The sequence below is a fragment of the Chaetomium globosum genome, genomic scaffold (genome assembly GCF_000143365.1).
Source record: "Chaetomium globosum CBS 148.51 scaffold_4 genomic scaffold, whole genome shotgun sequence".
Classification (NCBI taxonomy): domain Eukaryota; kingdom Fungi; phylum Ascomycota; class Sordariomycetes; order Sordariales; family Chaetomiaceae; genus Chaetomium; species Chaetomium globosum.
In genome coordinates, this window is record NT_165979.1 from 4,602,319 (window position 1) to 4,627,116 (window position 24,798).

General features: G+C 58.4%; 5 protein-coding genes across 5 annotated transcripts; 1 reads left to right on the forward strand and 4 right to left on the reverse strand.

Moving 5' to 3' along the window:
• Nucleotides 1-863: 863 nt before the first annotated feature.
• On the reverse strand, nucleotides 864-3,480 carry CHGG_05221 (uncharacterized protein; the record flags this gene model as incomplete). The annotated part of the gene is made up of 3 exons (XM_001224434.1): nucleotides 864-3,028; nucleotides 3,094-3,274; nucleotides 3,436-3,480. 3 exons carry the CDS (start codon nucleotides 3,478-3,480, stop codon nucleotides 864-866), a joined length of 2,391 nt encoding a protein of 796 aa, XP_001224435.1.
• Nucleotides 3,481-6,869: 3,389 nt separating this feature from the next.
• Nucleotides 6,870-7,318, forward strand: CHGG_05222 (uncharacterized protein; the record flags this gene model as incomplete). Its single annotated transcript, XM_001224435.1, has 2 exons — nucleotides 6,870-6,992; nucleotides 7,127-7,318. The coding sequence occupies 2 exons, from the start codon at nucleotides 6,870-6,872 to the stop codon at nucleotides 7,316-7,318; spliced, it is 315 nt and encodes a 104-aa protein (XP_001224436.1).
• A 6,981-nt stretch (nucleotides 7,319-14,299) lies between these two features.
• On the reverse strand, nucleotides 14,300-17,441 carry CHGG_05223 (uncharacterized protein; the record flags this gene model as incomplete). Its single annotated transcript, XM_001224436.1, has 2 exons — nucleotides 14,300-15,272; nucleotides 15,397-17,441. The coding sequence occupies 2 exons, from the start codon at nucleotides 17,439-17,441 to the stop codon at nucleotides 14,300-14,302; spliced, it is 3,018 nt and encodes a 1,005-aa protein (XP_001224437.1).
• Nucleotides 17,442-17,990: 549 nt separating this feature from the next.
• CHGG_05224 (uncharacterized protein) lies at nucleotides 17,991-22,697 on the reverse strand (the record flags this gene model as incomplete). Its single annotated transcript, XM_001224437.1, has 3 exons — nucleotides 17,991-18,331; nucleotides 18,395-22,338; nucleotides 22,591-22,697. The coding sequence occupies 3 exons, from the start codon at nucleotides 22,695-22,697 to the stop codon at nucleotides 17,991-17,993; spliced, it is 4,392 nt and encodes a 1,463-aa protein (XP_001224438.1).
• Nucleotides 22,698-23,315: 618 nt separating this feature from the next.
• CHGG_05225 (uncharacterized protein) lies at nucleotides 23,316-24,784 on the reverse strand (the record flags this gene model as incomplete). Its single annotated transcript, XM_001224438.1, has 3 exons — nucleotides 23,316-23,643; nucleotides 23,737-24,376; nucleotides 24,460-24,784. 3 exons carry the CDS (start codon nucleotides 24,782-24,784, stop codon nucleotides 23,316-23,318), a joined length of 1,293 nt encoding a protein of 430 aa, XP_001224439.1.
• Nucleotides 24,785-24,798: the final 14 nt, after the last annotated feature.

Below are 24,798 nucleotides of genomic sequence, written 5' to 3' on the forward strand. Positions count from 1 at the left end.
GAGATGTCATGTCGTACGACGAGAGCGTAGCATTTGTTCGAGATGGGCGACATATGAATCCAAGATTCCACCGCATGAACCAGTCGCGAGTCCGAGAGTCGATAAACAGAGTCGTAGAGATCTGCCAAAGGATGCGGGTCGGAGACTTTGACATGTCGCATTGTGGTAGTGTTGGGGTGGTCTCGGGATGTGCCTAGCGGTCGTGATGGAGGAGCCGATTTGCCCCTGATTGGCTGACGCAACAAGCAGCTGATCACTCCCTCCAACGGTCCCCACGCGGGGCACACCGCCATGGGCCCGCCCGGGTTGGGAGCAACGTCTCCGCTGAAACGGCATGTCGTCGTCTTGTTACGTTGCGGACTTCGTGTTTCTTTTTTGTTTTCCTCAGCGGGGCTCGAATATCAAAATCACAGGGATCGTCCCGGTTGCTAAAGAACCACCCACTCGCTGTCCCCATATTGCCTGCCCCGGCCCCTCCCGCATTGTCGTGTTCTGGTGTGTTGTGTGTGTATCTGATCGGACGGAAGTCGAAAGGAAGAGAGCTAAATGGGTATCCCCCACCGTCTTCAGCTCCCCTTGCCCGCCACCCGCGTGTCTGCCGTGACTCACGCCAAACCAGTCGGCTGCCACCCTAAACACAGATGACAAGGTTCACGCGTCGCCGCATCTCCCGCGTACACCCCTGGCCCTGCGGCTAGATTCCGGCATGTTCTGCCTGCCCCCTCGCGTAGCCACTGTTGCCCGCCGTCTTCCACCCATGGCCCTTCGCGAGGGCGGCAGGGCGCCACCCACCCCGCCTCCCCCCCTCCCCCACTGCCTCAAAACTCCATCAAGGGAGAATGAGTTTCGGAAGGGTCACGCACTCAAGCGCGCGGTGGCCCCTCCCCGTACCCACTGCTGCCATACACCTGGCCGTGGCTGTGGCCGCTGCTCGTCTGGCTTTGGTAACCATCCGCCACAGAGTAGCTTTCCCAATTCCTGGACGGGCCTGACGGAGCGGAGACGTTGGAGTGGCTAGCGTAGCCGCCACTGTGCCCATGGTGTGTGTGTGTGCTGTGAGGGGTGTGGTGAGATGAAGGTCCGGATAAACCGTATGGCGAGGTGACCGATGACACGCTGTGTGTCGAGCCGCGGTGATCGTAGGCCACTGGTAGCGTCGTGGAAAGGCGCAAACTTGACCCGGTCCCTGGTGAACTGGTTTTCAGAGCCGGCGACATGGCTTTGGAGGCTGGGCCATACGTCGGGCCCCAAGAGGAAGGTCCGCCGGAGAGAGTCCGTGGACTCGTGAGGGAGTCTGCATGGTGGTGGCCGGCGTAACTGACACCCGCAGCGGCCGGGTCGGCTGTGGTGCTCGATGTCGTGGAGACTGGTGTTGGCGGGAGGGCTGGATAGCTTCCGCCGAGGCCCATGGTCGTGGCAACGTGGGGTGATGTGGTCGGGGTCATGACGTTTGTTGTCGTCGAGGCGCTGTACTTGGAGATAATTTTGTACAGGGCCCCTGAGAGATCCTTCCAATGGAACACCTTGACATCCTTCTCAATGTTGCGCGGCTTTGGGTTGCCGAAGCCCATAATGACCTTGAAGAATTCCTCGCTCTCCGAGCGGGCTTTGCTGACGGTCGCCGGGCGGAATCCCTCGAGGTTTCGGCGGATGCGGTTCTTCTCGTCGACGCCGAACCGGTTTGGTGCGGCGAGGAGCTGCTCAAGCAGGTGGATAGTGTCGACCGACGTGACGTAGCACGCTTGTTTCTCCTCCCACCAGATACAACTAATGCAGATGCTGTGAGGTGGCCGCTCTGCCGCGCTGACGGCTTTAAAGCTGACGGTGAGAACGCTCCCCGTTTGCTGCTTCCGAAAGAGCACCAGCCTGCGCTTGCTCTCCCACTCTTCCTGGCTCCATCCCTCGGCCATGGTGGAGAGATCGCCAGCAATTTTCAGTGTTGCCTTTTCTTGGTAAACGCCATAGCCGGGGAACCCGCCGGCGGGTTGGGCCAAAGTGCTAGTTCGGATGAGCTGTGGTGTAGTTGATGCTTGGTGTTGTAGCGGGGTCAAGATCGAGCGAGACACGGAGTTGTGTGCACTGTGAGGGTTGTGTGCGAGGCCTGAATTAGGGGCCCGAAGGGGATCGAGCTGGTTGCCGAACATCCATCCGGCCCCATGGGGTGACCGGAGCATGGACGGATTTCGCGGGTAGTGGTCCGTGAAGGAACCGGCGCGGTATGATGACAACATGGTGTTGCTTCCTTGGTTGTAGGCTCCCGTAGTAGAAGGAGAGAAGTCGGCGTGTGCATGGCTCTGGGATTGTATTTGCGCCGCAGCACTCGCGGTCGAGACACTGGGGGAGAAGCCGTACGTATTTGAGGATGTTTCATGGGGAAGGCCATGTTGGGTGGCAGGGCTGTCAGACTTTCTCCGTCCCTGTGAAGCTTGGTGTGGTGGGCTGGCCCGGTGGACAGGTGATCGGGTCTTGGGAGACCCCAAGTCGGGCGGGCTACTGTCATCAGGCACCGCAGCGGCCCCTGCCCCTGCGCCGCTTTGCACGTCAAGGTATGAGAAAACACCCACATTTCCCACCCGTGTCATTTCGTCCCCGTTTCCGTTCTCCAGCAGGAGCGTCACGGGAACGTTGCTAAAAGATGGGCAGCCCGTGCTCAAAAACTGAGGTGCTTCGGCTGTGAGGGTGTAAGTGCAAACGCCGTTTGCATCTCTCGAATCCCTCGACACTTGCGCAGAACACCGCTGAGACCCGAAAACCAGCGACACGAACGGCGGAGACGCGGTCACGCTATTGCCGACAAGATCATACTGGCACGTCGCCTTCAAGGATACCTTAGTCCCGGGCGGGCCACGGCTGGGGTGGCAAGACAGGATGTTGATGTTGGCGCCAGTTGTTACTTGTGTTGCGAGGTACTGCCCCGCTGCCGCGTTGTTGGCTGCAAAGGCTATTTGGTTGAGTTGTGAAGCCGCATTCTCCGTTTGCTGGGAAAAGGACTGGGAAGGGTAAGGCGAGTAGTCTGAGTCTGCATACCCTAGAAGACCATGAACACACCAGTCAGCTGCTGAACCTCGCTCACGAGAAAGACGACAAACGTACCGTGCAGCTGAGCCGGCTGCGCCTTATACGCAGACATGGGCATTGGCAGGAGACCAGGCGGGCATCCCCCGCTGAGGTCTCCTCCGTTTCGAGCCGCTTCCTCCTCCAACCGGATCGTCAGTGTTTCGGGTGACTCGATCTGTTCGTCGAGGATGATGGTCCGGTGAGGATGGTAGCCGGGCTGCCAACACAAAGTTAGCTGTGCTTTGGCAAAGGCCAGAAACGCTGCATCAAAATGCGCTCTCAATGGAGGAGCAAGTCCCTTGGCAGCTGAGCCGGATCAAGGCGAACCACAGAAACAAGAGACAACACCGGCGCCCGGGTTCTCGGTTTTCCACTAACCTCGTACACCTTGTAAACAGGCTGATGAATCTTGGTCGCAGACATTCAAGCTGATTTCTCCGAATATTCGTGGGTATCAAATCGCTTTCTGGCGTCAACCAGGGCGGAGGGTGTGTCGAGCGCCGGGCGTCGGTCGTGGGTACAGCGTTGTTCGAGAACCCTTCCAAGGTCGATCTGGGCGCCAAATCTGAGATCTGATAACCCAACTCTGTCAGCCATCACGGTCCCACAGTACCTGTCGCTTAGATCCAGGACACTGGCTCGGATATGGGCCAAGCCCCAGTGGACCACTGCGGGGGAGAGAATGTCATTGTCGACTCACCTTCGCACGCGCCTCTGACACACAAGGCAATGCCGAATGCTGAGATTTGTATCTCTCTGAAGTCAAGTTCCCCCGTGTGCTAAACAGACCGTTTAAGACAGCCAGACCAAGTCTTTGACAAAATCTGGATGACGGACTGATTGCGCGGTGGGGACTCTGACTTGCAGCGTGGGAAAGCCGGCGAACCCAATTCTCAGACTGGGTTTCAGGCGCTGATATCTTAGCTTGGCCCAGATGACAGGCGTGCTTAAAGAAAAGCAATTTGCATAAAACTGCGCAAAATGTCGGTCAGCATCAACTTTGAGTACAAGACAGGGATTAGATCAAGCCCATGGACCCTGAGTTTCCAGCAATAAAGCTCCTCCGATGTCCCGACCGGGCCCAGGGCCTGCGCCGATGATGGGCGCGGAGCCTGAAGCCGCGGGGGGATGGGGGCAGGGGCACGAAATGGCACTTACTCGGCTGCTGATTGGCACAAAAGGCCTATTCGTCCTCAAGTATCAAGAGCGGTTGTCGGGGCGGGGATGGCGGAGATTAGGTTTGATTGTATGCAGCTATCCTGAACCTGTTCGCATGATGATATGTCAGAACGTTTGCAGTCGCCAGCAGCAGGTATCCGTGAACGGTTCGTCCGGTGTGTACGTGAGCCTGAGTGGTGGAGCGGCGAAGAAGAAAGGATAAACTGAACCCCTGAGCGGAGCAAAGATGAGGGAGCAGGAGCGGTACGCGAGTTGTGTTCAAGACAGAGTCAAGACAACAGACACTACGCCTTTGATGTTCTGGGGGCAGACGAGAAGATGAAGTGGGATACCGCGAGTGGTGGAATGGACAAGGCAACACAGACCAGCAGCAGCTTGCATATCTGGGGAGGGTTGGAGGATCAGCTCGGCGAGCGCTCAGCAGGCTCCAGAATGTGGGTTGTGAGCTTGAGATCAGGACAGGCGCGCCCACCGGCAAGCTTTCCGTCTCGCTCTTAGTTCCCTGGCAGACAGACAGACAACCCCTTCGGTCTTGTCGACGGCCCCGCGGAACGGTGTGCCAAGAATGTGAAAGGCGACTCAAGCGTCTCTCACCCGGGCAAAGTCCGGAGACTCTATGAGCGCTCGGGATACCAGCAGGTGACAACGACGACGAGCAAGCAGGAGGGATGGCGTGCGGGTGAGAACAGGGATAGGAACTGACCCAGCCGTTGAATGCAAGATTCCATGGTCTCCGGGAGAGAGATGTGGATCATGCAAGGGTCATTGGGGGGTGGGGAACCGGCGTCGACATATGTGTGTGTGTGTGTGTGTGTGTGTCAGGTTGCAAGGATGGAAAGAGTCGAGAGGTGGGAGAGCATGTCTCCAAGAGCTTGTTTGAGAAAGAGAGAACTGGAAAAAAGGGAACACGATGTTGCCAGCAAGGGCCGGTTCGCGGCATGGACCACGAAGACATGCTGAGAGAGCCCAAATGGCAGATCAAGACAAATATGGGCAAGACGCGACGCCAGTGGGAGCCCCGAAAATCTCGGAAGGAAGCGCAAGGCCAGAGAGAAAAGCAAAGCCTAGCGGAATGGTGAGTGCAGGGGGCGATGGCCGGTGGGCGGGAGGTACCTGTACTCGCTCACTCCCCTGTGGGAAGCTGGGAGGATATCTCAACGCCGATGGGGTGGCTTGTGAAACGCTGGGCAAAGTAACAGGGGGATGTCTGGCCGAATGAGGGCGAGGAATGGCAGAAAGTGAATGGCTTGGCCCACCTGCAAGGCTGGTCAGCGGAGTTTACTATTGGATGGTGTGTGGAGCGAGACCTGGTAACCTGCAAGCACAGGGGGAAAGAGATCGTCTTTCGCGGATCTGGGACCCCAGATCAGCTGCGCGGCAATCCTCTGATCCCTGTGATCGAAAATACGACGCTCGGTCGCCGGACGGCACTTCCACGGTCGCCGGTTGACGCGTTAGTGGCGATCAGTCGGAAACGAGATATGAATGCCGCCGACCGTGGCAGAAACTGGGGGAAATCTCCGACTCTGCCAGCTACCCCGAGGAGGGATACCGGAGGGACTCGGACGGAACCAACGCCGCAGATCGGCGGTGCAGCCCGGTCGGCCCTGGCAGCGGTACTGCGGTAGTGCTGAGTAGACGGAGCTGGGGGCGGGTATTTGAGTGGCCTAGGCGCCGATCCGTCAATTAGGGAGCTGCCGCTTCAAGCGTCTGAGGGGTGCCGTGTGGGGGGGAAACAGATCCGAGCACCCTCACGACGCTACCTCTCCGACGTTTGCTATCATGGGGTTACATGGCAGCTGTCATGTTCCCAGAAGCCCACGGCGGTGACGGCAGTGACTGGGAATCTCCAAGCTAGCGTTCACCGGCCCAGCTCGCCAAATCGCGAAGCCCCCTGTAGACCCGGACCCGGGCACAGCAGGCCACGGGGCGGCAGCACCCGCAGCTCGGCACGCTGGGATGGGACCAGCGCTCGCCGAGGTTCGCGAACGCCGCAACCAATGGCTCGACAGCGAGCTGAACCGGCCGGGCTTGAGACGCGGAACGAAAGCCTTGAGCCAGCTGAGTGGCGTAGCAGCAGGAGACGGCAAGGCAAAGCTGAAAAGAGGGTCGTAGTGAATGGCTTGGCAGCACTTACCAGGACCCCTGATCCAACCCTTGATATTCTGGCGAGAAGCTACCAGTATGGCAAAACAGGGTCGTGTCTTTGTCGGATTGCTTCCCACAATACAGCAGAGCGTCCAAGCCAAGACGGACAAGTGGTGTTTTGGGACGCGGGGTTCTTGTCCTCCAATTGATGATAGGCGGGATACGGAGCGAGTGATGAAAAGATTTGCTGGCAGAGGACCCAGTTGCAACAAGTAACCAGAAATGCGATTCGCCCAACAAGTTCGATAATTATATATGCGACGCGGTGAAGGGGCTGGCAAGGGACTCGTAGGGACGTCCAAGCGGGTGAAGGTTTCCCTGGGGACGGTGAGGATGCTCATGTTGACGGAGGCGTACGGCGCATATAAAGCCAAGGTCGAAGGTGGCCGCCCAGCCATGTTGATACGACGACACCGTCGTTGGCTCTGTGGCCTCACTCACAGCTGCGCAAGTTCGCCGCACCCTTTTCGATCACGACAGCAGGCATGGCCGCAGATAAACTGCAGAAACAGCGAGTATCCCGGGGGGTTCGCACGCCTGTTGGAGGCCGAGGCATCACCGATTGTGCAGCCAGGCGCTGGCCCGAGGGAGCACTGGTGGATGAGTGCGTGTGTTTCTTCCAGGGATCAGGCATGGTCGAAGGGGAAAACTGCGGGGAGGGGGAAGACACTTAGATGCTGTCTAGACATCTGCGAAGATGTGGTTGAACAGGAATATTGCTTTGTGGCAACTACGGACGTAGTGCATACCTGTCAAGCTGGCGTGCTGCACATGTGTCTGCATTGACAAGCCGAGATCGACCACGGGAACCAGGGTCCCCGATCTCTGTCCGCCGTTGGGTGAACTCAGGCCCTGTAATTCGACGTGTTGTGCCTTGGACCGTGGCGCGGGGAAACAATGCGAGTGGCTGAGCGCCGTGAAACGTGGTGTCTAGGGTATTATGCCGTTAGTGGTAGGCGAGCAAGGGAGAGCCGAGTCTGCCCGAAAACATGCATGAGCAACCTTCAGCCTCGATGCAGCATTCAACAGGCACTTCACGGCCAGCGTCGAACGGCCCCAAACTGCAGCATCATGATGGCACCCATCGTGATTAAAACGATCATGTGAAGATGCTGAATCTCGTCGCCAATGCACCCTCCGTGTCATACTTTTTGATTGTCCTCTGAATCGAGGACCGGCATCTTTATCGATGCACGTAAATCAGGTAAAAATTGGAATTGAAGATTTTCAGATGTCGAGCCCCACACACATGATCTAGATGCGGACGGTGAGAAAAAAAGAGATAAAAATAAAGTGCAATTGGGTGGAAATCGTGCCTGCCGGCCGACTCCGAGTTAGCCAGCTTCACGTTCCTTCCTAGGTAGGTACCAAAATCCAGGGCCAACCCTAAAAAATTGTTGAGCGGTACTTAGGTAATTTAGCTGCCTTCCGAGCTCAAGTTTACCTAGGTATTTCTCAAGGTTGGCGATTGCTCAAAACTGCATCTTGAATCCCGAGGTCTGTTTTCTGACCGCATTCTCCCTGTTCGCACCCGCTTCCTTCCACGGCTTCACCGCATGGATTTAGATCCGATCGCCCTCTCACCCGGCAAATCGAGATCATGCGGGAAGCATTCCACCCAGACGAGATCCGCTCATGTACCTGGTAAGCACTTGGAAATCAGTGACACAACACGCGATGAGGGTCGCCTGCATCAATCTACGGACCACCTCCCGTCAGCTGAGACCAGCTGAGACCTGGGATTTTCAAGATGGCGTTGCAGCATCTGCAGCATCTGCACATGCTCAACCCAGATCACGACGCCAACACGCGCGATCTACGGCCGTACAAGCATCTCCAGATTTGACGGCCTCCCGCGAACTTGCCTGTCCCTGGTGCAACGTTTGCGTCGACGGACCCATCAAGACGGCTTCCGGGAGGTGCGGGTACCCGCGCAAGGAGTGACTACTCGTTCGTGTGCCACAATGCACCAATGTGCACCATCATTCCCTCCCGAGTCTCCAACCAAGCTCGCACAAAAAGCTGGTGCGGAATCTGGGCCAAGATTAGGTACCAGGATCTCGGCAGTCCATCCGCGCCACCACCAAACATGTCGCAGATCTTAGGCTCGACCCCCATTCTTAGTTGTGTTCCAGGCTCAGCTCACCGCAGGGCTAGTGAGGCTAGAGCTCGCTTGAACCGCACTTTGCTCGCTGAGGCATTTTATGAATTCTGACCGGACCGTTTCTAAACAGACTCCTACCCAACTTGGACTACTTTCTCATTCATCAATTACCACTTGCCAACACACAGGCCTCAGCCGAGGCACAGTCAGGCAATGACCACAATGGAGATGGGATCGAGACAATGCCCGTTTTTGCCCACACACCGTCCAAGTGAGCCTGCATAAAATGCTACGTGGTTTGGAACTGACGCCGTCCCTCCTGCGGGAGTATGGAATAGTGGGAGTTGAATCTGGAGCAGACCCCCCGTCTCACTTTGCTGCATGATCGTGGTGTAATTAGGGAGCCCCACAAACGCATCTCATCTCAGACTTCCAAACGCAGGTCCAAGGGCGAAAAGCAGCTTTCCCGTTGCAGTGACCAAAACATTGAGCAGCGTGTACGAAGTATGCCATTAGTTAACGCACATTTAGCCGCCGTGTTCCGCAGAGATCGCCATGGGCGTCTGTCTGCTTGCGGTACCTCAAGGGTGTTTTCTTCAGAGTTCAAACTCTGCTATGTTGACACCGTCCACGCATGAATGCATCGAATGATGGGGGTGTCATTGTGCGTATCTCAGTCAACAAGCACCACGGTCGGTCATTGCACAGTACAGTTGACGACGACGGCGGCTGGTACCAGATGCATAACCCACCATCACAGAAAGGAGTTTGGTTGGCGAACCGGAATCGGCCCTTGAATGGTTGGGGTTTCCTGGTGATGTGTTTGAATTACAGTCGGGGGTAAACCGACACCGCTTTTCTGCTATGGGTAGGTGCTTGTCCTGCGGGATGCCGCAACCTCGCACCATCTCCTGCTTGATCCCTCGATCCTGCCGCAAGGCGAAAACGGCGCATCATCTCGAGCCATCTCAGCCAGTCGTGTGCTGCCGAATGTGTACCGTTACGCCCGTAACCGCTCTTAACCGCCAGCCAGGCGAACATTCAGACGCCGGCTAGATGATATTGCGCTATGTCAGAAGAGCAAACCTATCGCAACTTCCTGCCATGCAGCCATCTTCCCCTCTGGGACTCGACTAACACGATCCAAGGTCTTTATGGCGAACTGAACACGGCCGAACCAGAATGCATACAGTGGAACAGGAGCCAAACCAGAGCCAGATCTCAGACATGGAGCAGGCAGGTGGATTACAACAAGCGAAACTGCGTGTCCAACCTGGGTGTGCAGGGACCGGGTCGCTTGAGAGTTGGGACCAGAAACCAAACGTCTCACCCCAGGGGCAAGGGACCACGTGTTGACCGACCATCGTGGATTCTGGCCCATCCCCTGCTGCACATTCACTGGCATCTCGTGCATCGCAGCTATTTTGGACCATCAAGAGTGGCGGAGCATCAAGATCCTGATTAACCTTCTCTGTTGCTCCTCCTTACCTACAACATCCCGCCCTCAGACGTGACGACATGTCTGAGTCCAGTGGGACGGTCCGCCCCCAGTCAAGACTCCAAGTACGAACGGTGCGCCCTCTCCACGAGCGGGATCAAATGGCCCATGCTTTCCTTCGGCCTGGCACCTTGAGTATTGGGATTTCACCAGGAGCTCGATCGCGATGATGCCGGGTCCCGCAGTGAAATGCAGATACCCATCGCCTGACCCTCCGACGGCCAACAGAAAGCCGGGCATCTCGGCGAAGCGCAGCATGCCCGATGCAAACGTCCACCCTGTTTGCGGATCGTTAACGGAGGAGAAGGGCGAACCTCGCTCCGATCAGCAAAATGGATGTCCCTGAGCGGGTAACTTTTCCGGCCTCATGGATGATTCGTGCCATGTTGGGCGTTCCTAACCGCCCCGATCTAATTCGTCATGGAGCTTCCGCGGAGCTGCCCCGATGTAGTGCGGCGCCGCAGTCACCACATGCCGACCGCCTTCTCCCTCTTTCTTCCCAAGCTCGCGGAAGTTATTCCGTTGCGAGGACGGAGCGACACCGGCAGAGGAGTTTCGGCGTCGTGCTCAGCAAGCCCCAGTTCAACAAGCAGCGCATTTGTATCCGACGCTGACTCGAGAGGAAAGCAAGCCCAAAGTTTCACTGTCATCTTCAACAAAAAGCCAGGCTGAGCCGCGGCCGCGGCCACTGATCACTATTAGCACTGAGAAGCAAGTCTGTCTAATACCGTGCAAACGAAAAGAAGGCCAGTTTGCAGTGATGGCCCCTGTGTCATTTCATGCAGGTTCTGATCTGCCCAAGGAGCCCTGTCAGTTATGACCCTTTCTTTTGATCCACGATCCCAACCCTGGCAGGGGCGATCCCGCACCCCTGGAGTGTGATTAAGTACCCAGGAAGACCGGGGCTGCAGTGATCGCCGACCAGGATAGGCGGACCAGTCCCCTTGAGGACTGAGCCCTTGCTCTTCCGATCCTAGCGTCGTGATCCTCTGGCCTCCCAACATTTCCAACTCGCCATCGTCAAGCTTTTTCCAATCTTAAGGGTGCTGAGAAAGGAAAAGAAATTTCGCGTTCCGTCGCGGACCGGACACGTGTATCCGGTACCTGGCCTCTCCCCCTAGTAATCCTCGCAATTATCGGCCTGGGCACAAAGCCATCGGTGGATTAGCGGCCCGGTAGCTCGCCGATCTCGTTTTTAGGGCGGCCTGACCGCCTGAGACGATCTCAACGGCCCGCAGTCAGACATTTTCACACTCCCCCACTGTTGGCGGCGCCGGCTTGTTCCACCCGCAGGCCAGCGAAGCAAAGACGCCCGTTCCTAACGCCTCCCAACGCCTCAACAGTCGGTTGGAATCTCCGGGACTGGCAATTGGGAGCTGGCAATTCGGGACTGGCACAATGGCACCCCGCGTCCCGCTCTTGGTGGCTGAGAGACGCAGCCCCGGAGTGACCCAAAGGGTACCCCCCCTGCGCCGCGATCCCGGCAGCCCAATTCGACCGTCTGGATTCTTGCGTATTGTGGCTTGTTTCCCTCTTCGCCGCCACCCGCTTGATCGCAAGCGCGCTTTGTTGGTCGTGTGTTGCTTCCCAACCACCCTCCCCCCCTAAAACGAACTGGGGTTTGTCACTTCCAGACACACACAACTCAAGCAACGCCCAATGCAAGAGACCTAAAAGGGCAGGAGCAGAGAGAATGTGACGGCTTTCTCGGAACTGTCAGCGGGGATTATCGCTGCCCGGCGACGAGAGAATAGGGGCGGTGCGGATACCATCGGGCAGGTCGGGCTGATGATCCCTCTTGGCGCCATGTCCCGATCCGGGCCCCTGATCAGTGATCTGCCGGAGGATTCTCGATCCCTCTCAGAGAGACCTCCCTCTTTCGTAGTCCTCTGCTGTGATGATGAGCATGACGATAGCCGAGTGCCCACGCCCTGGCTCTCTGGTGGAGGACGAGCGTGCGAGTTACATCATCACATGCACCGCTCGTCTCAGGCTAGTTAAACGAACAACGAGACCGGTGTTGTTCTTGTCCGCAGCCTCCTCAGCATCCCCTGGTGAAGATGTGCAGCACCGAGGCCTTTTCTGGCGATAAATTACTTCATGTTTTCGCCAACGAGCGCTGGGGTGAACTCCTCGACGGCCAGTTACTGACTAATCGTTACTTTGGTGGCTCTTGGTCGTACCACCGGCCTCAACTTCTCCCGTCTGTCCGTCCTCCACCTGCTTCCTCGACCGTGGCGTGACGGGGGTCCTGATGGCGGAAGATCCCGCATTGTCCACGTCCGCCCCATGTACCGGTACCGAAGCTCATCTGACGAGATCGGACTGGGTCGGAAAGAGAGGTGTGAAGTTTTCCGAGCAAAAACAGTCATTAGCAACTCGTCACGAACAAGATCTCGTAACCAACATCCACTCATGAGGCTCCTAGCGGCGATCACTCGAGGCTGTTGCCAACGTAAGAATGGAGCGGCCAAGCAGTTTTCGTGTCTTTGAGACAGACCGGGCTAGATCACGGATCGGCCAGATGGGGATTAGGATGACGATAGCCCATGCCGTGGACTCGGATCGGTATTGAGGCCAAGCCAGGGAATTACAATTACAATGCGGCGATCGCCAACCCGGGGAAGATGACACGCGGGCGATGGATTGCCCGACCACCCGACAGATCCGAATAGGGGCGGCGAGGGCAATGAGAGCCAGCCCCAAATCGGCCTCGAGAACCGCACCTGAACCAATTTGATATCGGAAATATTATCGTAACCCAGGGCTTCCCTACCATTCCGGTGCTGTTTCTTCTGCAAAGAATGCTAGACAGATCGCACTTCTTTTCTCCGTGTCTTAGCATTCCGAACAGCCCGACTGGCAGGGCATCTTCAAGACAACCCCCACCCCTAGCAAGAGATTTGCTCGAAGGGCGGAACGTCTTCCGTCCGAGGGCAATCTGATTGGCCGACTGGAATAACATTGGGTTCTAGGGAGAGAGCCTACGAAGCAAGACTCAAAGGCAAGAAACTGTAGGTTGCTATGTATGAAGTCGTAGCTCACCTCTTCTCACTGTAACCTGCGATACTCATCATGCTTGCACTTTCCTTCGCGATGACAGACTGCCATGACTTTGAAATACCCATGCCTCTTGAGAAAAGGCTGTAAATCATGTGTGACTCCATACATGTTTGCTACCAGTCCGACGGATTCGTGATCCAACCCGAACGCCGAGTAAAACAGTATTGCCATCAACCATCCATGCCTACTCAAATGAGTAGATCACCGCTCTGTTGATCTAGTATCGGTTGGACATGGCGGGAGAGGGGAGTTGTCGGGCATGGAAACAAAAAAAGAAGCGGAACGGACGTCCGTCCTAACCTGGAAACTCTATCGACTAGCAATACAACGTCGCAAACTGATGTTCGGCCATGTTACCCAAAAGGGCACTGCCGCGCACAAATACATCCTCAAAACGTGACGCCGTTACAGGCTGCTACGTAGGCCGCAGCAGGTGCAGAAGTCTTTTTCCCGTCGAGGTCGCCCGCTTCCGAAAAGAACGTGGTAGATACAGCCTCAAAATCAAAGATTACCTATTTCGTATTCGGATATCAACTACCAAATTGGTCTTTCGCCATCGAATAAGTACACCGGGTAGGGTAGCAGCCCGCCTAGGATATGTACAAACAAACGGGCAACAGCCTCACCTTCGAAATCTCCCAAGCCAGTATGCAGACGACACCCGAGAGCAGGCCCCTGTCCGCCGGGGAGGCCCTTCCCGAGGGGACCACCATCGGCAAGAGCACCGCGGAAGAACGCCTCTCGTTACAAGTACCATCGGAAGACGTCCCACGTTCCCGGCCAGGCCTGCCGGCCGACCTCACCCTCTTAGGAATCACCGTCCGAGATGGCAGCCAACCACAGCCTGAGTCCGTGAGGGCTGACAGCAAATCGGGGTATCTCTCGGGCTGCTGGGAGAGCAAAGTTCCTGCCAGTGGCGACGACGAGGTGTCTCTGCGTGTTTGCTCTGGTGTTGACCTCCATTCCCACTTTCACCGACTCGGCCAGCAAGGTTCCCGAAGTCCAGTTGACATGTGTTGATTTGTCTGACCGTCACTGGTCAGTAGCGTGCGACAATTCTCTTTGCGACACAAGGCATACCCAGCAAGGCAGCCTACCTTCTATCAGCCCACTCTCTCTATCCTTGCTCCTGTTTCTTTATCTCTGTTGCTGTTGTAACCCTAAGCCAGGCAAACGAAACGCAACAAAGCGACACGAAACGAAACCAGAGGGGGCGCGGCAACATGGCTACCCGTTTCGAAACCCCGAGATCATCTCAACCCCTCCAACAGCGCCACCAGCCTCTCCCACTCCTCACTCCCCTCCCAGTTCTCCTTGGCCTTGCCCACGACACTCCGGACGGCGCTCCGGGCCTTGCCCTTCCACCTGGTGCCGATCTCGGGCACCTCCTCGCCATAGTTCTCGAGCATCGACACCAAATCATCCGTGCGCTCCACCACCGCCCGCCACCCCTCACGATCCTCCAACCAGCTCCGCCCACCGCCACCACCATCCCCCTTCGCACTCGACGGCAACAACCCACCCCCACCCCCACCCGCACCAGCAGAGACGCCCGAGACGCCGCCCACCGCCGCGCGCCACGCGCGCTCGGAAGCGTCGACAGCGCCCGCGTAGTCGGCTCGCCACACGCGCTCGCGTGCCACCAGCTCCCACAGCTCCGACCGCGCCGTCACCAGCGGGACGACGGTGCCCTCGAGGAAGTCGCACACGTTCCTCTGCGGCGTGCCCCGCGGCGGCTCATACACACCCGCCTTCTTCGTTCCCTGTTTCCCACCGTTTGTAGTCGTAGTAGGTGGAGCAGAAGAAAAAGAAGAAGGAGCGGGCTTCTCTGGGCCCAGCACAGCCTCGTTTAGTAGCAGCCGCAGGATGTCGATATCCAGTGCGTCCTCGGTGGCGCGGATGCGCGCAACGCTGCGCAGGGCTAGGAGGAGGTCGGACACGGGTAGAGGCCGCAGGCGGGCGGCGAGGGTGACGACGTTGTCCCAAATGCGCCAGTTGTCGTGGGCGATGCTGGCGCCGCGCTTGTAGGCGGCGAGAGCCTGCGTGAGGAGCGCTGAGGGGTCGGGTTGTGTGCTCTTCTTGGAGGAGGGGGTTAGGTCTTCTTCTTCGTCGTCGGCCGCGGCTGTTGCTGCAGGGGCCGTAGCGGTGGCAGTGGCGGCGGGTTCGTCGGCTATGCCGGCTTTTTTTTGCTGCTTGAGTTTCTTGACACACTCCACGTAGAGGCTGTAGTAGGCGCTACCTAGGTTGCTCCATGTGCGGGCGTCCTCGCCGCCGGTGATGTTATCGGAGGAGGCGATGGCCCTGCCGAATGCCTCAGCAGCGTCGGAGAAGTCTCCAAGCCGTAGACTGATGTCGCCCCATGCGGTTCCAAAGTTCCGAGCTGAGCCGGTTGACGGTAACCGCCTTTCGGTAGGCGTCCCTTGCACGCTCGATGTCCTTCTTCTGTAGGTAGTACTCGCCGAGGGATTTTTGTGCCCTCGCGAACCGGTGTTTGGAAAGCTCCCAGGCTCGTTCGTAGTGCGCGGGGTCGTCCTCGATGTCACCGAGGATGCACCACAAACGGGGCGCGTTGGGTGGAGCAGGTTGGCGTTCTGGCCCGTGGTAATCTGCCTCCTTTAGCTCATCAACATCCACCTCTTCTATCTCGCTAGACTGATCCTGCTGCTCCAGCGACGTCCCGGTTTTGTGATACAAGCGCCATCGCAGGATGGCCTTGGCCTTGGCTTCCCCACTGCTCCCCCGTCCATCCTCGTCCTCTTTGGCCGCGTTGCTGGCATAACACAATGCGACTTCGGCCCAGAGTCGGAGCCGCTTGAAGATTTCGAGAGCAGAAACCAACGAACCGACACCAGCCCACGAGTAGGCGAGCTCTGACTCGAGATGCCACCTGGGAGGCGAGCTCAGGGCGTGAAGGTGCTCGAGGCGGACATGTGCTGGAGCCGATTCCGTTGGTTTCGCGGCGGGGAAGAAGGAGGTGGGTTTGTTGTCCGGCTTGGGGGCTTCATCGCGATCTCCCGTGATCTTGATCTCCGGAACAGCGGCCTCCAATTCCTGAACGGGCTCGGGAGTATCCTCGGCAGTTGGTTGAGTGGTATCAACAATGACTTGGTCAACCACGGCCTGCATCTGGAGCACACCTCGCTCAATGGTCCTGCTGCGGTGCATCTCGATCCTGGACCGCACTAGAAGTGCGTGGGTGTAAATTTGCCAGTTGGTGGACTTGTCTGAGATGACACGGACAGCGAACGGAAGGACCTCCTCCGAGGTAAGGGTATCGGCTGGTGAGAACGCATCCTTCACTGTCGCCTCGGCGAGGAGGATGATCTGATCCATGGGTGACAGTTGTGGCTGCTCATCCGGCGACAAGTCCCTCAAGGGTGCCGGTAGTTCCGACTTCGGGTCCTCCTCCGCCTTCTCCTTAGAGAACTCGACATCTTCCAGTAGCGTATCGTCGTTGAGCGCGAGCGCCTGCGGTTTCGCCTGCTCGTCGTCGGTTTTCACACCCTCCCCACTCTTCGCCAACACCACAAGCTGGCTGGTACTCTTTTCCTGGAACTTTGTCCTCTTCCCTAGTGCACCAGAAAGAGCGTAAACGAACCCGCTCAGTGCACTTGCCTTCTGCAGCGCCTCCTTAGCCACGCGGTCTAGCCCCAGCGAGATGCAGACATTCGCCTTTTCCACCAAGAACTGCACCTTCTCCAGGTCACTCCACGCTTTCCCACCGCCCACAATCTCCTCCTCCAACGCCTGCAGCCCCTTCTCGATGTCGCCCTGCAAACTCGGCACATCACACCACTGCGACGCCTTGTTGAACACCGAGCCAGGCCCCAAACTAGGCTGAGTCAACAGCTTGTAGTGCCAGACACGCACCCTCAGGGCCAGCCACTTGGGTGACCTGGCCGCAGCCTCCGCAACCCCAACAGCACCCTCATCCCCACCACCCACCCCTTCCCCAGCCGGTTGTGCCGCTGACGCAACCAACACATGCCGGGCCAAGCAAAACACCTCCACCAAGGGCACATACTCATAAACCGACACACCATCCACATCCAACGAGCGCAAGCACGCCTTCCTCACATCCCGCTTCCCCTGCTGCTGGTCGCCCGTCGTCGAGCAAAACCGCCCCTCCACGCGCCGCAGGGTCTTGTCATCCAGCACCGGCCCCGTGACATTGCCCTGTAAAAAGGCATTCAGCGCGGCCAGGCCGACAGCCAGCCTGTCCTGGGGGGACACATCTGTGGTTTTTGTGCTGGCGCCGTTGGTGTCTTGCTGCGTCAATATTGTTGGTAAAGAAGAGCTGACAAAGTCATCGATCAGATGCCCCGCGGCGTCGCTGAGTAGAACATCGAGGTACCTCCCGGCGTTGAGCCAGTCGGTGAGGGTGGAGGCCATCGTAGATTGGATATACGAAAATGCGTGGATGGGAAATAATGTCAAGAAAATGTATTCACCCAATTTCCATATCACGAGGATTCCCACCTTCTTCAGTGGGTTGGCTGTGCGGTTCGATGGAGGGGCAGCCGAAATTCTTCAGCACAGAAAAATAAAGTGGGGACTCTGATGGCGGGGTTGTTGAACGCAGCCTAGCGATTAGATAAGAGAGGTCAACGGCCCGCTCGAGAATGCCATCAGCAACTATTGGAAACCAGGAGGGAAGCCAGTCATGCACACATGAATGAAGTAGCGAAGGATACATGTTTTCCTTGTTTTCTTTTTCCACTCGTTAGTTACATAGTCAGCTGTTCCGTTACATATAGGTAGCTACTACCAGAATACAGCGCTTTAGGTCCAAACACTGCTACATACTACATGCCGCCTCCACATGACCACCGCCCAAAGTCAATCTCACGCTCAGTTATCCATTCTGGTTTACCCGCCCTCATGTGCCCCCGGAGCTTCAACCTCCTCCGTATACGGAAACTAGTCGACGGGGAATTCGGCCTATTTCTTGCCTTTGTTCTTCTTGCTGGCGACCACACGGAAGCCGGGGATGTCGTCTCTGGGCGCGGTGGAGCTGCTGCCGCCCGCCGAGAGGCTGGCACCGCCGCTGCCGCTGCCGCTGCCGCCCTTCTTGGCCACTTCGTTCCAGCCGCTGTTCTTGCCCTCGGTCGTCGCACTAGCCGGTTCCTTCTCTACGACGCCTCGGTCGGCCAGCTTCTTGCGCCGGACAAACTCCTCAGCAAAGTGCCGACCGTCCATGGTCGTGCTATTCCCATACACAGCCTCGGAAAGGATGGCGGGATCCAGGGGCATCTCCAACAAGGCAACAGCAAATTGTTCGACTAGGAGTCCGACTTGTTAGTATGCACGACGGACTGGGGGAACGGGGTATGAGTAAAACTTACTGTCTGTGACCCCAATAAGGCCACGACCCAACTCGCGGTGCAGCCACTTCTTGAACTCCTCCATCGCCCAGTCCTTAGCGTCCCTGGTCGTTGTCTGTCCCGGCCTGGTCGCCGGCTTAGCCAGGATGGGAGACGACGTTCCCTTGGCGTTGCCGACGCTCGGGGAGCGGCTCTGAACCGCAGGGCCCGTCGGAGCCTTCACCTTCCCGCCTGCGCCAACCGTTGCCCAACCGCCGCTCTGGGCGGGCTGCGCAGCCATTGCAGACGCCATAGGGCCGGGCGACCCCGAGCCCTTACTGGCGAGATCGGCGTACCGCTTTCCGATCGAGGGCACCGGCGTAATGCTGGCCTGCGTGGCAGCGGCGGCAGCCGCGGCCTCTTTCGCAGTCTTCTGCTTCCGCAGCTCTTCCTCCCGCTGAATGTCGGCGAGCGTCTTCTTAGACGCCGTGCTTCCAGAAGCCGCCGCAACTACCGCCGTCTTCAGCGTGGCAGGTTGTTTCCACGGGCTACCGGCGGGGGCACCCACCGGCGATCCGGTACCCCAAGTGCTCGCCGCCGGCAAGCCGGAGCTGGCCGCCGCCGCAGCTGCCTTCTCGCGCTCGCGCTGAAGCGCGACTTCTTGCTCCAAGGCTGCCCTCCTCGCTGCAGCCGCCGCCTCTTCTTTTTTGGCCGCTTTCTTGGCCTCGGCCTCCTGAATCTCTCTTAGGCTCGGGCCCTTTTGTGTCTCCGCGCCAGGCTGAGGGGCCCAGGGGGCGGTGGGGGGCGGCGCGAGGGCGGCTCCGTCCGAAGTCGTGTCCGGGCTGCCCGACCCAGAACGGTCGCCGTATCGAGCTGGCAGATTGGAGGCCAGGCGTTGGGCTGTGGGAGCTGGGAGCGGTGTGGCTTGTGCCGGCGGAGGGAACGGCATCGGGAGGTCCGAAGCCGGCGCCGGCTCTGATCTGGCGTTATCGGCTTGCGTCTTGCGCACCTTTTCCGTAAGGGTGAGCTCCGCTTGGGTTCTGGTCATGCTCGCTTCGGCAGATCCTGAACCGGCCGCGGCAGCTTCCTGTGTGGATTCCACTGTGACGTTCGCGTTTGCTTTCTCCGATTGTTCTGCGCCATTCTCTCTCGACTCGGAGGCGGCGGTAGCATCGGCTTGCTCAGCGTCAAATTGAGCGCGCAGCTCGTGGAACTCCTCTAGTCTTTCGCTAAAGCCCTCGGAGTCTCTCTGGAGCTGATCGACGCTAGGGAGCTGGCTTCGCAAACCGCTGCCCTCGCCCACGGGGCCACCAGGGGCTTGAGCCCCAGAAAAGGCGCCTGAGAGGTCTCCGGTCGACGGCATGTTTGCTAGCATCTGGCGCTCGTTGAAGTTCAGCTCCTGGTAATGGCCGCTGGCGGGCCCCATCGGTGCCTGGGCGGGGCCTGGAGCCATGTTAAGAGCCGAGTCGAAAAAGCCGCCTGCCGGGGCAATGGGGCCCAGGGAGTGCTGAGGGGTGACCCCGATCGGAGACGTCATGCTTCCAAAGCTAGGCTGGCTCTGGAGGCTGTGGGCACTGGAGTGGTGATGCAGGCCACCGGGCTGGATGGGTGGCAGTCTTCCGAACCCGCTGTGATGGTGCATCTCCCGCTGCCGAGCGTGAAACATCTGGTCTTCCTGCTTACGGCGCTCCAAGTCGTTTTGTTGCTGGGCGGTGAGGGTTCGCCCGAAGGAAGGGAATGCGTTCGGGAGCGGCGGGACAGCCTCGGTGGTAGGCCCGCCAAACGGTCCGCCCGAAGGAGGGGGTCCGTGGGGGATACCCATCTGTGGAACCAGGAACGGCTCCCTAGAGTTCCCGATGCGCCGAATGAGTTGGCCAAGCGGCTCAAAGTCGTTATCTTCAAGACGCTTGACGCGGAGATCGGGGGTGAAGAAGTGGTTTTTGTACCAATCGTGCATCTCCAGACCGCTGAACGGCCCTTGGACTGTGCCCTGGGGATCCAGATAGACCCAACGCATCCTGTCTGGCATCACCATGGTCCGAACAGCCGCGGGTTCGGCAGACTGGCTGGTTGGGAATGATGCACCGCCGGCAGTCGTGGGAAAGGATTGGGCCTGCGTCGTCGCAGTGAGGCCGGATGGGCCATGCTCGACCGTCGAGAAGGGTGACCGGGCTGAGTCCGATGTTGGGATCAAGTCTTCGAAGCCGCCCCTACCAGACCTCGCCGGACTGTCCGTGTCGCGCTGCAAGCCGATGGTACTTCGGCCGATGGCGCCGAGCGGGTTGGCTTGACGAAGATCAGGCATAGAATCGCTCAGGCTATCTTGGTCGTGGCTGTGCATCTGGGCCTGCATGGCCGGAGGGAAAAGGGACTCCAGCTTGCCACGTCCCAGCCTTGAAGCGCTGGGGGGCCCAAACACGCCGCCCAGCCCGCCCAGACCGGGGGATGGAAGGTCATTAAACGAATTGAGGAAACCCCCGGGAAAGGGATGTTGGAAGGGGGCGCGCTCGCGGTCGGGTGTGCCGGCCGAAGGACCGGCAGGCCAGCCCGAGAGAGGCATGACGTTGGCGAAGCCCTTAGCTCCTACACTCGAGGTCTGGCTTCGGTCGCTGCCATCGAACGCGGCCGCGCTGAAGGAGCGGGGAAACGTGCCGAAGTTCGATTGATGGTCAGAACCGGGGCCGGGGTGGACGAGCCGGTCCACGTCGGCGTCCATGTGACCGTCTCCACTGCGGTCAGCCATGGGGCTCCGAAACGGGTTGGTTTCGGATGGGCTCGCCGGGCCGGCGCCGTCTCCATGATTGCCTAGATTGAGGCCAGCCATTCCAAAATCCCCGGCGTTTCCCTTGACGGGGGTGTCAAAGAGACCACCGCGATGATGGCCAACCGTGGCGGGCGGGCTATTGTCGTGGGTTCCGCCCAACATGGCACCTCCAGAAGAGCCGTCGTCGGCGGCAAAAGGGTCCGTATCTGTCCGTTGACGGGGCCGCCAGCTCGGAGCATCGCTTGGCTTGGGGCCGGCACCGTCGACCGAGTCTTTCGGGATGAGGTGGGCAAGGCGGCTGCCCCCTGCAGCACCAAAACGCTTGTCGCCGGTGCCTGGGGTCGTGAGAGCAAAATTGCCAAAGGCGCCGATTCCGGTGCTCGTCGGCGCGGGCGCGGGTGCAGGGCCCCAGAGAGAGCTCTGGCCACCAAAGCCAGAGGTACCCGTGGTGTTACTGCGTGGCAGCCCGAAGGGCTGTTGAGGTCTGCCGAGCGCGGCGTCGCGTGCGCTCGTCTCCTCCTCCGGCTCGTCGGATACCGTTTCCTTCAGCTCGGTGCTCCGACGGGGAAGCCAGGATTCCTCCCGGCCGTACCGGTTCGCTGTCGGAGACGCAGTCGACTGGCCGGGAAAGGGATTCGTATCGGCCGTCTCCCGTCGGCGGGTGCCGGGTCGGGAGGCAGTGGACGGCGACGAGTTCGGGTGGTGAGTCGGATTTCCGACACTGATCGAAGCCTTCCGCCCGTTGAGTCCTCCAGGGCCTGGATGAGCGCCTTCCTTGTTCTGCTGGGGCGGCTTGAGTGTCGAATTAACATCGGTAGCGAACATCTCACGCTCCTCTGCCGACATGTCCTCGAAACTGATCGGCTGCTGCGTCCCGCTCGCGTCCCAACACACACTGGGGTCCTGCGGCACATGAGGGGAGTCGGAAGACTTGCCCCATGGCCGCGCATGACCCCCGTTCACTTGCTCTGGGTTCCAGTTGGGCATAATGGCCGATGTATCGAATTGGGACGGGTCGTAGCTATTGTAAACTTCCAACATTTTGTCCTTGTTGTATTGACGGGGGCTCTGCGAGTCGGGAGCGGTAGGCGGCGTGTGGGAGGACATGTTTGCGAGATCGTTGGCGGTGTGTTGTGACATGTCTGCCGAATCTGTAGAAGAGGGCTGGTTAAATGGGGTGGTGGAGGGTCGGCGAAAGGTCCGAGTGCCGTTCGAGCGAGGCCTATTGCAAATTTTAGCATTGGCGAAATATCGCGGGCAACATGACGCGAATTATGCCGCCACGCTCCTCATGTTATCCGTTGCCCGCACGGCTTGGTGTCGTGGTGGACTCGGGTGGGAAAAACTCTTGTTCATCTGACACGCGATCCGAGTCCCGCTCGAGTCTGTCGAAAAAGAAGGTGGGAAACCCTGAAGGATGAAAGGATGGGAAGGGCGTGGGACAGGCAGACGGAAAAGAATGCACGGGACTCACCATTCACCACTTCCAGCCCCGCGAGAAGAATCGCTCCGTCCACTTCCTCTCGAGTCCCGATTCTGGCCCGCAGCGGCGGAGGCAAAGCTGGATGTTAAATGAGGCATGGTGGATATGCTTGCTGGCAAAAACTGGAGGGAGTATGCAATTGCCGCAGGATAAGATAGAAGGTTTGTTGATAGTGTTATGCAGGAGTATATCGCGTAGGTGAAAGTGATTCGTGGTTGGGCTAGTGTGACGAGGTTTCGTTGACTGAGGTGAACTTGGCTGGGAACGGGATGGGTGGGCTTGCCTTTTGAAAGGTACGCAAAGTTTCAACCGGTCGTGGCAGGTGAGGTGCCAAGAGTTAGACCTCCTGGACCGAAACGTGACCTAACCCGTGACTGGCCCAAGAAATTTCTTGCAAATTTGGCACAGCACAGTGTGGGCGCGAGGGGTTTTGCCCGGACAGATTTTAAGATTTTGCAAAATAACACTGTGCGCGTTCTGCACGGTGGAAATCGAGAAATCGAGAAATCGAAAATGGAGAAATCGTGACTTTTGCACATGCATCGGCATTTTGCGGATGGATGACGCTTTCATTTGCCCTTTTCTCCTTCATCCGAACTCATGTTAATATTCACATCCTCCTCGTAGGACAAGCGTCGGCACAAGCATGGGTGAAATTGACGCAGTTGACTTCATGTGCACCTGTTTCGGGTTTAGCCCATCCGAAGTCGCGTTCGTCAACGCTTGTCGTTCGATCCCGATACTTCCCGGGTCTCGAAGGCGAGCATGCTGTTCGATAGCGGCGTCTTCTCGTCTAGCAGTTTCTTCGCCGTTATCCCACCCGCAACAGGCACTCGATATTCGACATGCTTTCCGACGGCCTGCTCCTTGTCTTTCGGAAGGGGGTACGGAAAGGGCAAGTATTCCGGGAGCAAGCCCAACTGCCGGAGCACGGTTCCCTGGTCCCAGGCGATGTGCTCATGGTAGAGGCGGTCGCCGCGTATGTTGACGATGCTCGTAAATGGTATGCTCAGGGGTTTGAGCGTCGGTGGCACACCTGGGATCCTGTATCGCACGCACGCTTGTCAGCCTGGTTTTCTTCAAAGTTGCCATCACGCGCCCCACCAGGTTAAAGCAGGTTAGAGGGTCAGGTCATACAGCCAATCTATGATTCGATCGTGCGTGCAGTTGAAGAGGAACTCGTCAACGATCCGATCTATTCCCACGGTACGGCTGACCAGCTCTAGCGCCACATCGTCCGGGTTGCTGAAGATGAAGTGGTCCCGGTAGAAAGCGGTCAGCTCCTCCCTTCCGACGCCGCCCGTGAGAGTGGGCACATGGTTGACGTAGGGCTCTTCGACCATGGTGGCCATTGTCTCCTCGACACTGCGCTCGGCGAACTCGTAGCGCGTGTGCTCTTCCCAGATGGCCTCGAGGTCAAAGTAGGGACCCCCCATCAGCGGCTTCAGAAACGACAGCGAGCGCGTATGTGCGACAGCTGCGGCACTTCCGCGGTAATCTGTGTGCGCCGGGACGGCGAAAAAAGGGCCTGCCGCTGCTGGGTACGTGTGGATTCTTAAATCTTTGTCGCCGCCGTCATCGCGCCCGCCACCGTCATCGCGCCCGCCACCGTCATCGCAAGCTGCGTTGGTGTTGCCAAGCGGCGCATGCGCAAGCACTGGGACAGGAAACTCGCCACCGAGATAACTGCCGTAGAAGACTGCACCCACTATCTTGGGGTGTGCCCCGATAGCGTTGATTAGGGGGGCGTGGCTAGATGTGGTCTCCGCAGGCATCACTTGTCACCACGATTCAACCCAGTCAGCACGGCTGGTCATGCTCAATAGAACATCGTTCAGATGAAGCGCGATGAGGTCATACCAACCAATCCGTGCCTGTCACCCGAGCACTCCGGCAGTTCCTCCAGCTTTGCAAGCGCGATGCGGAACTGGTCTGCAATGTTGGACTTGCCGTCGTCAAGTATTTGGGCGACGGCGTAACCCTCTTCAGCCCACTTCTGCCGAGGCGGGGGATCCAGCGTCTTCTCGTGCCTGCTCAAATTCGAGATCTCGCGGGAACAACCAACACCAGTCCTGGGCTCGTTCCCCCGCCGAGAGAGCGGGGGGTTTGAAGCGAGGATCTCCGGCGTGACTTTGGACGCTAGGCGCCCGAAGGTCTCTGAGATGTCGGTGCATTGGCCGTCCATTTTCGTCTAGTTTC